Source organism: Dendropsophus ebraccatus, chromosome 5 (genome assembly GCF_027789765.1).
Source record: "Dendropsophus ebraccatus isolate aDenEbr1 chromosome 5, aDenEbr1.pat, whole genome shotgun sequence".
Taxonomy (NCBI): Eukaryota; Metazoa; Chordata; class Amphibia; order Anura; family Hylidae; genus Dendropsophus; species Dendropsophus ebraccatus.
Window position 1 is genome coordinate 8,075,760 of NC_091458.1, and position 15,360 is coordinate 8,091,119.

At 45.0% G+C, this 15,360-nt stretch overlaps 1 protein-coding gene across 6 annotated transcripts in view; it reads right to left on the reverse strand.

Annotated features, from left to right (window-relative positions):
• Nucleotides 1-15,360, reverse strand: part of LOC138792246 (NACHT, LRR and PYD domains-containing protein 12-like) — a 258,306-nt gene that overhangs the window by 144,896 nt on the left and 98,050 nt on the right. For all 6 annotated transcript variants that reach the window (XM_069969446.1, XM_069969440.1, XM_069969443.1 and 3 more), the window contains 2 exons: nt 8,421-8,592; nt 7,874-7,939 (listed from right to left, as the gene is read on the reverse strand). In XM_069969446.1, coding sequence (XP_069825547.1) covers nt 7,874-7,939; nt 8,421-8,592 — 238 coding nt within the window. The remainder of the gene's footprint in view (nt 1-7,873; nt 7,940-8,420; nt 8,593-15,360) is intronic.

The window sequence follows — 15,360 nt, forward strand, 5'->3', positions numbered from 1 at the left end:
GTCCCGGCAGAAGAGGGCTAGGGGTCAGAGGTCATCCAACCTCACAGGATGCTCCGCGCAGCAGCTGACAGGCCAGACTTATCATCATCATCCCCTGCAGCTTCCTCACCAACTTTGCTGGCTATAAGAAGTTAGCCTAACCTGCTATAGCTGCTGCTGCACTGTGACAAAGCTAAAATTATTATGTTAATTTGTTTTCCCTAAGACCCATTGGCATCACAACATATGGGGTAAATTCGCCCCTGCGAGCCCCTGGGACGAAGGAATATTTAATGAAAAAATAACAATTAAATTTTAATCCCCTCCTCCATGAGGTATAAATAGGCTCCACCTCCCCCTAGACCTCAGTCTAATTATAAAGAAACATAAAACACAGGGAGGGAGTCTTGTGATGCCAATGGGTCTTAGGGAAAACAAATTAACATAATAATTTTAGCTTCCCTTACGTCCCATTGGCATCACAACATATGGGGAATTAGCAAGCATTATCCCCAATGGGCGGGTTTTTTATTACGTCCGCATTAAGAACAGATGTTGCAAAGGTTGTTCTTGACAAGAAAGAAGTATCCAGCCTGAAATATCTCACAAAGGTAGTAAAAGACGACCAGGTAGCTGCCTGGCATATGTCCTCAAGTGGCACAGCGGCACGCTCTGCCCAAGTGGAGGCCACAGCTCTAGTAGAGTGAGCCCTGGTAAATTCTGGTGGATCCAGATCAGCAGAGGAGTAACATAAGGCAATGGAGTCACAGATCCATCTGAATATTGAAGGTTTTGAAGCCTTCCTCCCCTTGTTCTTTCCTGCGAAAGGGATAAAGAAATTCTTGTCTTTACGAAAATCACCTACTCTATGTAGATAGATCTTGATAGCTCTGGATATGTCCAATAAAGAAAGATCCAAGTCTTCTTTAGATGATCCAGTAGGAGAAAATACAGGCAATACTATTGGCTGGTTGATGTTGGCAAATGAAGCCACCATAGGCAGGAATCCTGGAAGGAACCTAAGGATAACTTTGTCTTGGGAAAAAATCACGTATGGAGGTGCGGAGCCAAGGGCTTGAAGTTCTCCAACTCTCTTAGCAGAGGTAATGGCTAGTAAAAGAGAAACTTTCAATGTTAACTTGAAGTCTACTTCCTCCCAAGGCTTAAGGGAGGAAGACACAGGCGTCTCAACACAAAGGATAAGTCCCATGGGTCTACCTACTTTACCAGGTTAGGCCTAGTCTAGCCTTAACAAAATTCTTTACCTCCAAGATCTCAAAGAAACATGAGTTTAGGTGTGCAGAGAGGGCTGCTATCTGCACCTTGATGGAACTAGGTTTTAATCCTTTATAGAAGCCTTCCTGTAAAAACTCCAATGACTGTGGAGTAGAAGGTTTAAGTCCATCAATACTCCTGCTTGCACACCAATCTTGAAAATCTTCCAAATACGTGCATAAGATTTATTTGTAGTGCTACAACGAGCGTGAGTAAGAGTATACTATACCTTCTCAGAAAAACTAGAGTCCAATACGGTCCTCTCAGTCTCCGAGCTGTCAAGCTGAGGCTGGAAAGATTCCTGCACAGATGTTGACCCTGGAATATTAGATCCGGATGCAGAGGTAATCTCCAAAATTCCCCTCTGCTCATATTCATGGGCAGGGTGAACCATGACCCCTTCGGCCAGAAGGGAGTTATTATTATTACTGACGACTGATCTAAACTGATCTTAGTCAAACTCTGGGAATCATGGCTATGGGAGGAAAGATATACGCCAGCTGGTATGTCCATGGTATTGTCATTGAGTCCACTACCGTGGGATTGTCTGCCCTGTAAAGGGAACAGAAATTCCTCAGTTTGGCATTGCTTGCTGATGCCATGAGGTCTCTCTGAGAAAGCCCCCACCTCTGGGTTAACTGAATGAACACTCTCCTTGAGAGAGACCATTCCCCCGGTAATGTCAGGCCTCGACTCAATCCGCCAATATATTGTCGACACCCCTGATATGAATCGCAGAGAGTCTGGTTATTCTGGTTTCTGCCCAACAGAAAAATCTTCTCTACTTCCCTGAGGAGAGAAGGGGATTTGGTACCTCCCTGTTTAGGTACGCCACACAGGTCATGTCGTTCATCCGGATTCTGACTGCTCTCTGTAAAATAGGAGGAGAAAAATGAAGAAGAGCTAGGTAAATCGCTCTGAGCTCCCTCACGTTGGAGGGCAGAGCGGATTCCTGTTGACTCCAAGATCCCCAAGTCTGATTTCTCTATGTTGATAAGCCAACCTTATTGTTGAAGTATGTCCTGGACATAGTTCAACTGAACTCTCAGAAGATCCTGAGTCTGAGTCATAATCAACCAATCGTCCAGGTAAGGGATAACTTTATCCCCTGTAAACGGAAGCGAACCATCATGGTGACACTACCTTTGTGAAAACAAAGGGTGCGGAGGTATTCCGGATGGAAGGACTTTGAATTGTAAGTGTCTTACCTTCCCCTGGATTTGGATGGCGAAGGCTCTCCTGTGAGCCTTCAGAATCGGTACATGAAGATATGCATCCGGTAGATCTATGGTGACCATAAAATCTCCCTCCTGGAGGATAGATTTTACCGATCTTATGTTCTCCATGTGGAACGTCTTCTTTATGATGCACCTGTTGAGATATCGCAAATCTATAATAAGCCTCCAATTTCCGGATGGCTTCAGCACTAGTAACACTGGGGAGTAAACTCCCTGACCGATCTCAGATAGAGGAACATCCTCTAGAGCCTCAATGGAAAGGAGGTAAAGAATTTCTGTCTCTAGGACTAAGTGTCTTTCTGGCTTAAGATTTCTTGACAGAAGAAATCTTGGAGGAGGAAGAGATGATAAATGAAGGACATAACCATTTTGAATAATATTTAACACCCAGTGATCTTTTCTTAATTCTTTCCAGGCAGGGAGAAACAAACTCAGACGTGTTCCCACTGGACAGCTTCTGCGTCAGAAGTCTGGTTTCTTGTTGGTGTCCTTATTCTGCTGCTTCCCGGAACCTCTTCTGGAATAGTTTCTTCCTCGACCTCTGTACTGGTATCTCCCTTTGCCTCGCTGAGGAGATTTTGCTCTGCGAAAGGAATCACCGCTCTTATAGGACAATGGTAGGGACTTCCCCTCCTTGTCAGACAATTCCTCCATTAATTTATCCAGCTCAGAGCCAAACAGCCTACCTGGCTGGAACTCCATATTACAGAGCTGAATTCTGGAGTTAGCATCTCCAACCCAGGGTTTTACCATAGCGCCCTTCGGCAGCGGTTGAGAGCGTACTAGTTTTTTTACGCTAACCTGGTTCCCTGAGATGCATCATCGCAGAGGAAGTCAATGGCCATAATGACCTTTTTTAAGGAGCGAAGGCCCTTGTCCCTGCTAGCTCTACCTTCCAAATTTTCCTGGACCTTGGTCAGCCATCTTCTTAGGCTTCTAGAAACCTCAAAGAAGAAATGGAGACTGCCCCTTGGGCTGCCGCTGCCGTATATGATCTCTTGAGGGCTACCTCCACCCTTCTATCCATCGGATCCTTAAGATTGGATCCGTCCTCCGCAGGCAGCACAGTACATTTCGACAGTTTGGCTATGGCCGGGTCCACCTTTGGAGGCTCAATCCAGTCCTTACATTGTTCTTCCTTGAGAACATATAAGGTCTTAAACCTCTTGCTCAAGCCCGGAGCCTTTTCCAGTTCCTTCCATTCCGCCTGTAACATAGACAATGAAGTCTTACCCACAGAAAAAGCCCTAGGCTCTTTTGAGGAGGACCAATCCTATCCTCTTCTATTTCCTCAGGGTGTATTTCAGCTTGCACAGCTTAGCAGAGCTTGTAAATTCTATCAGCTGTGAAATACCCCCTGAATAATTCTTTCTCATCTTCAGAAGTAGAAGAGGTTTCAGAAGAAGATGATGACTTAACTTCATCAATCACAGTAAAACTGAAAATGACCATAATCCTACAGCCATAAAGTAATATACTCAAAGGCTGGGAGTAGAGAGAAAAATACTCCATTTGGTCTTTATCTTAGGACACGGGCGGCGAATCTCATTAGCCGCTAAAGTCTTTTGCACATAGTCCTTGACCCATACAACTACACCCTGAACATCAGGCTCCTCATAGGTTTAGGTCTGCATGAAGGACAGCGTACTTAGGCATTATAAATATTTTTAGGCATTCATAAATATTTTTATGAAAGAAAGGATGAATCTTATCTGGAAAAAATGATCCTCCTACGGTATCCATAGCCGTCAGGTAGAGGAGTCTCACACTCGGCACATGAAGTGCTTCCTTAGAAGGTCTTTTGCCAGCAGCAGGACTGGTCTCCATTTCAGTCATCTGCAAATAATCAATGTATTACAATACATATAAACCACTAGCCTGGCTAGAGTGATTTCGGAAAGAGACACTAGGTGGCAGCAACACTTACTTTTAAGTATATAGAAGAGAGATCACAGCACTTTGCACTCAGATGTTTTCTATTAGATCCAAATGAGCCACAGAAAATCCTTCCAGAGGAAGACAGCCAGACCTAGAGGTAGCAACAGCTTACCTTCTGCCTTGAACACACAGCTAATCCGGCATGCAGAGAGCGCGCGCCGCTGCCGGCCCCGAAAGTGACATGACGCCGACGCCGCAGTGCTGAGACGCACGCAGCGCTGATGCGTTCCACAGTCGAACGCGACTGGAAGAAAAGCCAGCGGCTCGGGTGACATGCAGAGTGCGTTCCAAGACGCACTAGGTAAGAAAAACTTAAAAGCTAAGACCTGCAGAAGCAAATATCAGGATACTACCTGGACACCGGCTCCAGTGGCATCCCAGCAATCATTACCTGGAGAGAAAACCTGAATGCAACAGGTTAACAAAGCATAAAAACGGAGGAGGGACAAAGTCCCCTAGGGCTAACAGCAACGAAGTAAAAAAAGACTGAGGTCTAGGGGGAGGTGGAGCCTATTTATACCTCATGGAGGAGGGGATTAAAATGTAATTGTTATTTTTTCATTAAATATTCCTTCATCCGAGGGGCTCGCAGGGGCGAATTTACCCCATATGTTGTGATGCCAATGGGACGTAAGGGAAAGGACTGTTATTACCACTTTAGAAATGTGTTGTTTTTTTTTATATTTCTGTTACAGTGAAACAATAAAAGATTCTATGGGAGCTGTGGAACACTTTCTAGAAGAGATCTCTAACTACCCCCACGACAATATAAGTTCAGCTTCATTCTCCCTCTTCATCTCTATTCATATGATCTAAAAAAAACAGAGGGTGACAAAGCAATTGTATTTTCTACACACTTACCCTACAATTAAAGGGATTATCCAGCACTACAAAAACATGGCCACTTTCTTCCAGAGACAGCCCCACTCTTGTCTCCAGCTTGGGCGGGTTTTGCTGCTCCGTTCCATTGAAGTGAATGGAACTTAATTGCAAACAGCACCCGAACTGGAGACAAGAGTCGTGTTGTCTCTGAAAGATAGTGGCCATGTTTTTGTAGCACTGGATAACCCCTTTAAGTTCCGTCAATGTTAAGCTGTACTTGTTATTATATTTGTTATTTTCCTATATAATTTGTGGTCACTTAATAACTTTCAGTACAATGTCTGTTCAAGTGTTTTTCGGCATAAAAGTTAAAAATACAGTATATATAATATTTACTGTTTGAGCATCACATATCAAAATAGTTTATGCAGGGACCTGCGTGTTCCTGATTATAAGATTTTATACTGCTCAATGTTGTTTCATCATACATAAATATTGAAAAAAAAGAATTGATTATAAAAAAATAATTAAAAATAAAGTTTAAAAAAAGTGTAAAATTTTTTTTTTTCTTTTAAATAATCCTAATGTGCTGCTCCAGGCCCAGCTATTTGTAATAGTATTTGTGTAATGTCCCCTACACGACACATACACTGATGCTTTATGGCAGCTCCCAGTGCATAGAAGCCAATAGACGGCTCTCGTCCTGTCTGATTTGCTATGCAAATGCTATACACCGCTCACAGGTCAGGAACAGCAGAGGTCATAATTGTGGACAAGGATCTGACTAAGGAAGGTGTACAGGGACTGCCAGGGGTTGTGGTGGAGGTAGGAAGTGCGAGGTGGAAGTACGAGAAGAGTTTAGTTGCAGCCTGGCACTCTAGTCAGAAATAAGCTGGGGTGTAAAAGCTACAGATGTATGGCTCAGATTAATGATGTCACAAAGATACCCGCCTTTCAGTCAAGGGCCGCTGCCTCACATGCTACTTCAGGAGCAGGGGCCATTAGAAGACCAAACACGTGTTGGTTATTAAACGAAAACAACTGCAGATTCTTTGGCCTCGGCAAATTTAAGCATAAATGCTCCACACACGTGAAGGCCTGCAAGCTGCAACCAGAGTCACCAAACCAGGTAGACAGGTACCTGCAGCCGAAGGACAGAACCCAAGTGAGCGTGGACGAGATGCGCCCATGGCAAAATAGGTATCCCAATAGGCAAGCAGTCAATTTGGTATTGGAAGGATTTTCAGATGACTTTTTTTTTTATACCCTTTAACCTATCTTTATCGTCTACATGGTCAGACAACTTAAAGTCAGCCAAGCTGCACCCACAAGTATTGAAAGAAAAATTTGAACAAGAAGTAGCATTGGGTAGAATAGAAGGCCCCTTTAACTACCCTTCATTTTCTAATCCCAGAATATTCCCATTTGGCATGGGTCTCCAAACTCCGGCCCTCCAGCTGATGCAAAACCACAATTCCCATCATGCCCAGATGGGTAAAGCTTTGGATTTGGCTGTCCTGGCATGATGGGAAATGAAGTATAACAACAGCTGGGGGGCCGCAGTTTGGAGACCCATGCTCATTACGTGTAGTCCAAAAAAAGAATCCAGTGAATTTAGGCTAATTCATCATCTATCGCATCCGAAAGGCAGTTCAATTAACAATATAATCTCAAAAGAGGATGCCACCATTTCCTATGTCTCTTTTCACAGGGCGGTCACCATGTTAAGAGCTGCAGGTCCGGGAGCCCTTCTAGCAAAGTCGGACATATGATCCGCTTTTAGACTTCTCCCAGTCCACCCGGAATGTTATCATCTTCTAGGTTTCCAATTGGATGGCACAATTTATTATAACACCTGCTTGCCGATGGGCTGCTCCATATCATGCCACTATTTTGAATTGTTCAGTTCATTCCTTGAATTGGTGGTATGGTATAAAGCTGGTAGTAATGCCATCATACAACACCTCAACGACTTCCTGTTTGTGGCTCCAGGTGATGGAAACATTTGTCAATTTCTACTCTACCTTTTTGTTTTTCATGGAGAGGTTTGGGGTTCCCATTGCAGCAGACAAAACAGAAGGTCCAACTACTTTGCTTTCCTTCCTAGGTATAGAAATAGATTCTCTACAGATGGTCTTTACACTTCCAGCAGATAAATTAGAGAAACTAACGTCTATGGTAAATGGTTTTCTCCCTGTGAAAGAAGTCACTCTGCAGCAGAGCTTTCCCAGACGCCTGTCACTGGCTACGAGAGGTGCTTGCCTTCCTGGGCATTACATCCGCCTTCCTGGGCATTACATCCGCCTTCCTGGGCATTACATCCGCCTTCCTGGGCATTACATCCGCCTTCCTGGGCATTACATCCGCCTTCCTGGGCATTACATCCGCCTTCCTGGGCATTACATCCGCCTTCCTGGGCATTACATCCGCCTGAAGCCGCTTAATCCTGCTCTGTAAATGGCTGCTGGTGAAATACTGATCATGTCCCTTGCTGACAAGTTCTATTATTTTGCCCCTTCCAGCAGTGATTACACCCCACAGACCTGCATGTGCCGATCCGTCCACCACCAAAGCTCTTTCTAGCACTGTGATGATAATACGGTTATATAATGTACACTTACCTATCAGCTTTGGGGTAAGTTGGTGCCCATCTTTATCCAGTATGATTTGCTCCACCAGAGAGTCACCTAATAAGAGAATAGAGATGTGAGGGATTCCCTGTATAGCCGCCATCACTGCTGCATGAAGAATAATAATGTACATACATTAGAGCCCAGGAGCTATGGGCTACATCATCAGCCACTGGTCAGACTCCATATCCATTCACAACCATCTGGTTACATCAAGCTCAATGTTCCCAATTTCTTTTCCCTTTTAACCACCGTTGTACACAATGATGTTAGCCAGAGTCCGGAGTATGTGTGTAGCACCCTGACACATAGCAGCACCCCCAAGGTTTGTGGCCCAGTCAGTACTGCGACCTCTGCCATCCCTATAGCTTCACCCCTGAGAAACATGTTCTGGTGCGTTGGTCAGATCTGTAGGAAGTTTTCTCTGCAGCAGGTAAATGGGAATCAGCTCCAGATCCAGAGGGGAGATCTTATTATTGTGTTCTATGTAAGTAATGACAACCCCTATTCCATGCTGACGTCTCATCCACAATGTTACCTGTATGACGGAGTTCCTTCAGTACAGCGTGCAGGTTAAGGGAGCCATGATTCTTCTGTAAGACGTATAGACTGACCCACAATGCTATCACAGCTTCTCTTCCTCTGTCATACATATCCTGTAGTAACGTCCGGGCCAATGTTCTTCTATCATCTTCTAGACTCTGGTATTTCTAGAACACAAGAAAGATCCGACATAAGGAACATTATACAAAGATAAACCATAGGAAAGGGTTAACACTCCCAGTTCTCTCCTGTCATACAGCACAGGTGCCCGTCCAGTGATATACCAGAGGATGTAAAGCCATAATATTACCTGTTCTGTCTGCGTACAGGTACCCCCGGGGGCAGCTGTGCTGTATGGTGTTAGATAGAGGGATCTAGGATACCCGGCTAATGGGGGGGCGCTATACATGTATATTGGTATGGTACTGAGCTGTGCTGTATGGTGTTAGATAGAGGGATCTAGGATACCCGGCTAATAAGGGGGGGGAAGGGGCGCTATACATGTATATTGGTATGGTACTGAGCTGTGCTGTATGGTGTTAGATAGAGGGATCTAGGATACCTGACTAATGGGGGGGGGGGGGGCGCTATACATGTATATTGGTATGGTACTGAGCTGTGCTGTATGGTGTTAGATAGAGGGGATCTAGGATACCCGGCTAATGGGGGGGGGGGCGCTATACATGTATATTGGTATGGTACTGAGCTGTGCTGTATGGTGTTAGATAGAGGGGATCTAGGATACCCGGCTAATGGGGGGGGGGGGCGCTATACATGTATATTGGTATGGTACTGAGCTGTGCTGTATGGTGTTAGATAGAGGGTTCTAGGATACCCGGCTAATGGGGGGGGGGGGGCGCTATACATGTATATTGGTATGGTACTGAGCTGTGCTGTATGGTGTTAGATAGAGGGATCTAGGATACCCGGCTAATGGGGGGCAGGGGCGCTATACATGTATATTGGTATGGTACTGAGCTGTGCTGTATGGTGTTAGATAGAGGGATCTAGGATACCCGGCTAATGGGGGGGGGGGGGGGGGGGGCGCTATACATGTATATTGGTATGGTACTGAGCTCTGGGTTATTTATTATGCTGTAATATTGAGTTCCTGTGTGTGGAATTATCTTTGTGTAGTTTTATATTCCCTACAATACAGGGGAGAGCAGGAGGCGAGGAGCCAAATAAATCCCACATTCTGGGAAATTATAAAGACGGTTTCTTTCCTTGTAAAAGATGGTCGGCAATAATGGAGTCATACAGAAAGGGGAAGGATATATAACGTGTCAGACATAAGGGGAGACCTATTCTATTACATGTCCGTGCAATAAACTTGTTATACGCAGAAGAGAGAGCTGGGAGTGTAAGGATGGGGGAGCATGAGCACAATATAGAAGGAGGACATAGGCCCCCCCTTATATAGACACTTTAAGGATAAACACACTGGACGTCTCAGTAACTGCGTTTGTGGCGTTATTGAAGTAATAAAATGCAACTGAAGAGGACAAGTCAATACATTTGGCAGACAGCGGAGGGTGCAAGAGGCATTATATTCAATGAATAGGACAAGCAGAACTTCAAGCGGAGTCCGCGGCACGAGCTCCACCAGAATTACTCAGTGTGAATGAGCCCTTAATGCCAAAACATTTGCATCTTTGTGAGTTTCTTCTGCACGGGGAATGTATATAAGGAAAGCGGAAAGAGGAGACGGACAGACGGAAAAGGAAGCAGAGATCTCCCAAAACAGGTTCAGGTCTTCTGTCCCTCTCCAGCATCCATATGTTTGACGTCACAATCAGTGATGAGAAAACATTGGAGAAACAAACACTCGGTATTCAGTCCCAGCATTTGGAGAAGATGGATTTTCTCGTCTGAACCTGAACATTTTTGTTATCCGCTCATTGTGACGTCCCGTTATACTACACCGACACTTCACTGCCTGGAACGCACCGCCCACACTGTTTTGGATTTATTCATGGATTTCACGAACAACTGGAATCCCCTGTGGAGGAGCCCCCCATAAGACTATCCCTGGACGTCCGGTTAGGGCTGCGGTTATGGTAGTATCATCCTTATTCCCTGTATAACGGTGAAGAGTGGACATAACCAGCAGTATATCAGGTGGAGTAGAGTTGGATCATCAGTGTATAGTACATTACCAGCAGTATAACAGGTGGAGTAGAGTTGGATCATCAGTGTATAGTACATTACCAGCAGTATAACAGGTGGAGTAGAGTTGGATCATCAGTGTATAGTACATTACCAGCAGTATATCAGGTGAAGTAGAGTTGGATCATCAGTGTATAGTACATTACCAGCAGTATATCAGGTGAAGTAGAGTTGGATCATCAGTGTATAGTACATTACCAGCAGTATATCAGGTGAAGTAGAGTTGGATCATCAGTGTATAGTACGGTACCAGGATACGTGGTGGGGATTGGTGTCAATCAGAAAGCGCAGATTGGAAGTTTTTTTACTTTTGTTTTTAAGTATATAATCTACTGACCCCCTAATGTATGTGTGGTGGGGGAAGGGGGGGGTCAATATTCCACAGAGACTGGACTGTAGACTATTGGGGTCTCCTCCTACTAACCTGGGAATTGTTCTACTTTCACCCAGTGATATGAAACAATTGATATTTGAAGTGTACAAGTCATCAAGTGTGAAAAAAAATTACTCCATGCAGCCTTGTACAGGAAGTGATGTCATCTGCCCGCACAGCTGCCTAGTATGGGCATGTACAGGAAGTGATGTCATCTGCCCTCACAGCTGACTAGTATGGGCAGGTACAGGAAGTGATGTCATCTGCTCTCACAGCTGCCTAGAATGGGCAGGCACAGGAAGTGATGTCATCTGCCCTCACAGCTGCCTAGTATGGGCGTGTACAGGAAGTGATGTCATCTGCCCTCACAGCAGGCCTAGTATGGGCAGGTACAGGAAGTGATGTCATCTGCCCTCACAGCAGGCCTAGTATGGGCAGGTACAGGAAGTGATGTCAACTGCCCTCACAGCAGGCCTAGTATGGGCAGGTACAGGAAGTGATGTCATCTGCCCTCACAGCAGGCCTAGTATGGGCAGGATTACTATATGGAGTAGTACAGAGGCTACATACTCTATAGACTACATAGCACTCTGCCAAACACCATATAGTAATTTTGTGTTAACCCCTGCCTGACTGCAGTAAGGCTTCCCAGCTCTGCATCTAAGTTATAATCCATATAGACTATCATATAGAAGCAGGAGATTAGCTGCAGCTGGGGCGCCCTGCCATAGTCGTACAGGGGTAACCCGAGCTGCTGGCACCCTTGCATTGGATGGGAGAGAGGGAGAGAGGAAGCGCGGAGCTATCTTGTTTAGATGTAGCAGAGCTGAGAATGACAGGTAACTCCTTCAGTGCCAGATGTAACCAATATATAATTAGTATCACCAATAATATAAAATAATCTCAGCTGCACTATTCATACAGACATGCAGATGTCACTGTACAAGCTTCTGGCAAACTCAGCTCTGCTACATCTTGGAAGTCCAAAATAAAAAAGTTCCGCAGCTCCATAAAAAGTAGAATTTTTATTGTAGTATCATATTAAAAAGTATCATATTAAAAGTTATCCCCGTACAGGTGGTAACCTTTATCCAGCAGTGGGAAGATCAGTTACTGGACGATCTTCCCACTAACTCAGAGGATGGGGGGAGGCATCTGTGGCGGGATTCAGATGTCCCTTCCCTCATACACTGTAAGGGTACATGCACACTGCGGAATGGCGAATGATAACCCTTTGTGCATTCCGCAGCTGGCACCAATTGGCAAACTGATGCGGGCGCGCGTCTCCACCCATGTCACACTCCATTCTATGCACGGGCGGATTCTGTCGTCCGTCCAAAGAATGAACACGTTGACGGACAACGGAATCCGCCCGTGCATAGAATGGAGTCTATGACACGGGTGAGACGGAGACGCGCCCGCATCAGTGCGCAGGGGGGTGCCAGCTGCGGAATGCACAAAGGGTTATCCTTCACCATTCCGCAGTGTGCACGTACCCTAAATCTGTAAGTGTACCCTGAGGTACTCTCAGAGTTTGTAGAATTTCACACCATACCGTCATCTCTTATTGGGACGGTACTGGCAGAAAAGACGTGTCTGGGGGGCAGCGTACGCTACGCTACCCCCAGACACGTCACTGGATGATGAGGATGAAAAAAGGATCCCCCTATTCATCCTCACTGGCTGTTTCGGTGTCGGAGGCAATAATAGCGTATGCGTCCGACGCCGAAAACACCCTGGGGGCCATCTTTATACGGGGATTGGTATATGGGGTATGGAAATGTGTAATGTAATGTAAAACTTTATTTCATGTAGATACAAAGAAAGTCACAGCGCCTGCACTAAAAACACTGAAAGAAGGAAGTGGAGGATTGGAGTGCACAGTGGGTTTAGCGTGGTGGACCTGGGGATCATGGTGCTGCTCTCAATAGCCAAAGTTCATAGCATAACACACCCAGTGAGAAATACAAGGGCGCACTCACCCAGTAAAATATATTCTTCTTTATTCGTTCATCATGGTTTAAAAGTAATCCATGTATAATCGGGTGGTAGGAAGGCCAGTACACTTGGATCACAAGAGACGTGACAGCTGCTTCGCGCCCTGCCGGCGCTTCTGTCAGACGTCGCTACCTCATTCACGTACACAGGTGAGTTATACGCTTACTGACGTAGATGAGGGGGCGTAACAAAACATTTAAAAACAACATGTGATGTACTCTATGTTAAAGAAACACGCTGAGGTCTATTCTATCATTTAATCCGCTTGGACCCTGAGCATTCGTAGCTAGAATCCAGCGTGCCTCTTTTTGTAAAAGTATCTTATTAACATCTTGCCCTATTTTACATTGCATCACCCCAGATCCCTCTTTAAGAGCGAGCCGGTTCCCTTCAAGAGCGACATGAGTACTTATAATGGTAAAGATCATTGCTCGGTTACCATGACAATCTTACTCATGTCAGTGAGACAAAATCATTAAGGACCTTCCATCTTCTACATCTTCTATTGGCCAATAGTGGACATGTGACTGTGTGGATGTTATGATGCATTGCCTGACAAGACCTTAGAGTTCCTATTGGCTGCTATATTTCTGCTATTTGCATATGTGCTCTGATTGGCTGTCAGCGTTTAGAGTGTGGTCATTATTTCCAATGGGCCATTATTTTCTATGGGAAATTAGGGGTCTTTAAACCCCTTAAGGACCGGGCCAATTTCGATTTTTGCGTTTTCGTTTTTTCCTCCTTGTGTTTAAAAGGCCATAGCACTTGCATTTTTCTTCCTAGAAACCCACATGAACCCTTATTTTTTGCGTCACTAATTGTACTTTGCAATGACAGGCTGAATTTTTGCATAAAGTACACTGCGAAACCAGAAAAAAATGTAAAGTGTGGTGAAATTGAAAAAAAACAACGCATTTTGTTTATTTGGGGGAAATGTGCTTTTACGCCATTCGCCCTGGGGTAAAACTGACTTGTTATATATGTTCCTCAAGTTGTTACGATTAAAACGATATATAACTTGTATAACTTATATTGTATCTGATGGCCTGTAAAAAATTCAAACCGTTGTCAACAAATATACGTCACTTAAAATCGCTCCATTCCCATGCTTATAGCGCTTTTATCCTTTGGTCTATGGAGCTGTGTCAGGTGTCATTTTTTGTGCCATCATATGTTCTTTCTATCGGTACCTTGATTGCGCATATACGACTTTTTGATCGCTTTTTATTACAATTTTTCTGGATTTGATGCGACCAAAAATGCGCAATTTTGCACTTTGGGATTTTTTTGCGCTGACGCCGTTTACCGTGCGAGATCAGGAATGTGATTAATTAATAGTTCGGGCGATTACGCACGCGGCGATAGCAAACATGTTTATTTATTTATTTACTTTTATTTATAACCTGGGAAAAGGGGGGTGATTCAGACTTTTATTAGGGAAGGGGGCTTTTTTACTAATAATGACACTTTTTTTTTTACTTTTACACTTATACTAGAAGCCCCCCTGGGGTTAGGGTTATTCCCCCTGTGGTTAGGGTTATTTCCCCTGGGGTTAGGGTTATTCCCCCACTGGGGAACTTCTAGTATAAGTGCTTTGATCTCTCAGAGATCTCTGCAGCATAGATATGCTGCAGAGATCCATAAGATAGGCACTCGTTTAATTCCGGCTGCTGCAGCCGGAAGTAAACGAGTGCCGAGCCGGGGACGGCGCCATCTTGGAGCGGTCCCCGGCCGGCTTCAGTTACGGAGATCGCTCCTCCGGGATAACATCCCGGAGAGGCGATCTCCCCACTAGACACCAGGGAAGTGCTGCGTCCGGTAATCGGATGCAGCTGTCATGTTTGACAGCTGCATCTGATTACTGTATTAGCGGGCACGGCGATTGGAGGAGGAGGAGGAGATTGGGTCCATCTTTTAAGAAAGAGAGGCGCTTACTGGATCCTTACTATGAATAGAAGGTTCCCATTTGGGTTAAACTACAAAACTGATTTGTTTTATGTGTACTGAGCATATGTTCCTATAAGAATCCTTGTATTCCTTTAGCAACTTTTGTGAATGAGTCATGTGGTCGGCTGAAGGTTCACTCCCCTAATGTGTGATTCCTGGATGAAGGAACGCCCTACCTTATTTGCCTGTCTCCACATGGCTGCTTACTGCTTCTGTGTGTGTGGGCTGCCACTTCCTGTCTCCACATGGCTGCTTACTGCTTCTGTGTGTGTGGGCTGCCACTTCCTGTCTCCACATGGCTGCTTACTGCTCCTGTGTGTGTGGGCTGCCACTTCCTGTCTCCACATGGCTGCTTACTGCTTCTGTGTGTGTGTGTGTGTCTTTTCTGAGAAAAGACGTGGAGGAAGCATGGGCTGCAGTTTTGCCAGGAAGGGAGACATCTAGTGGA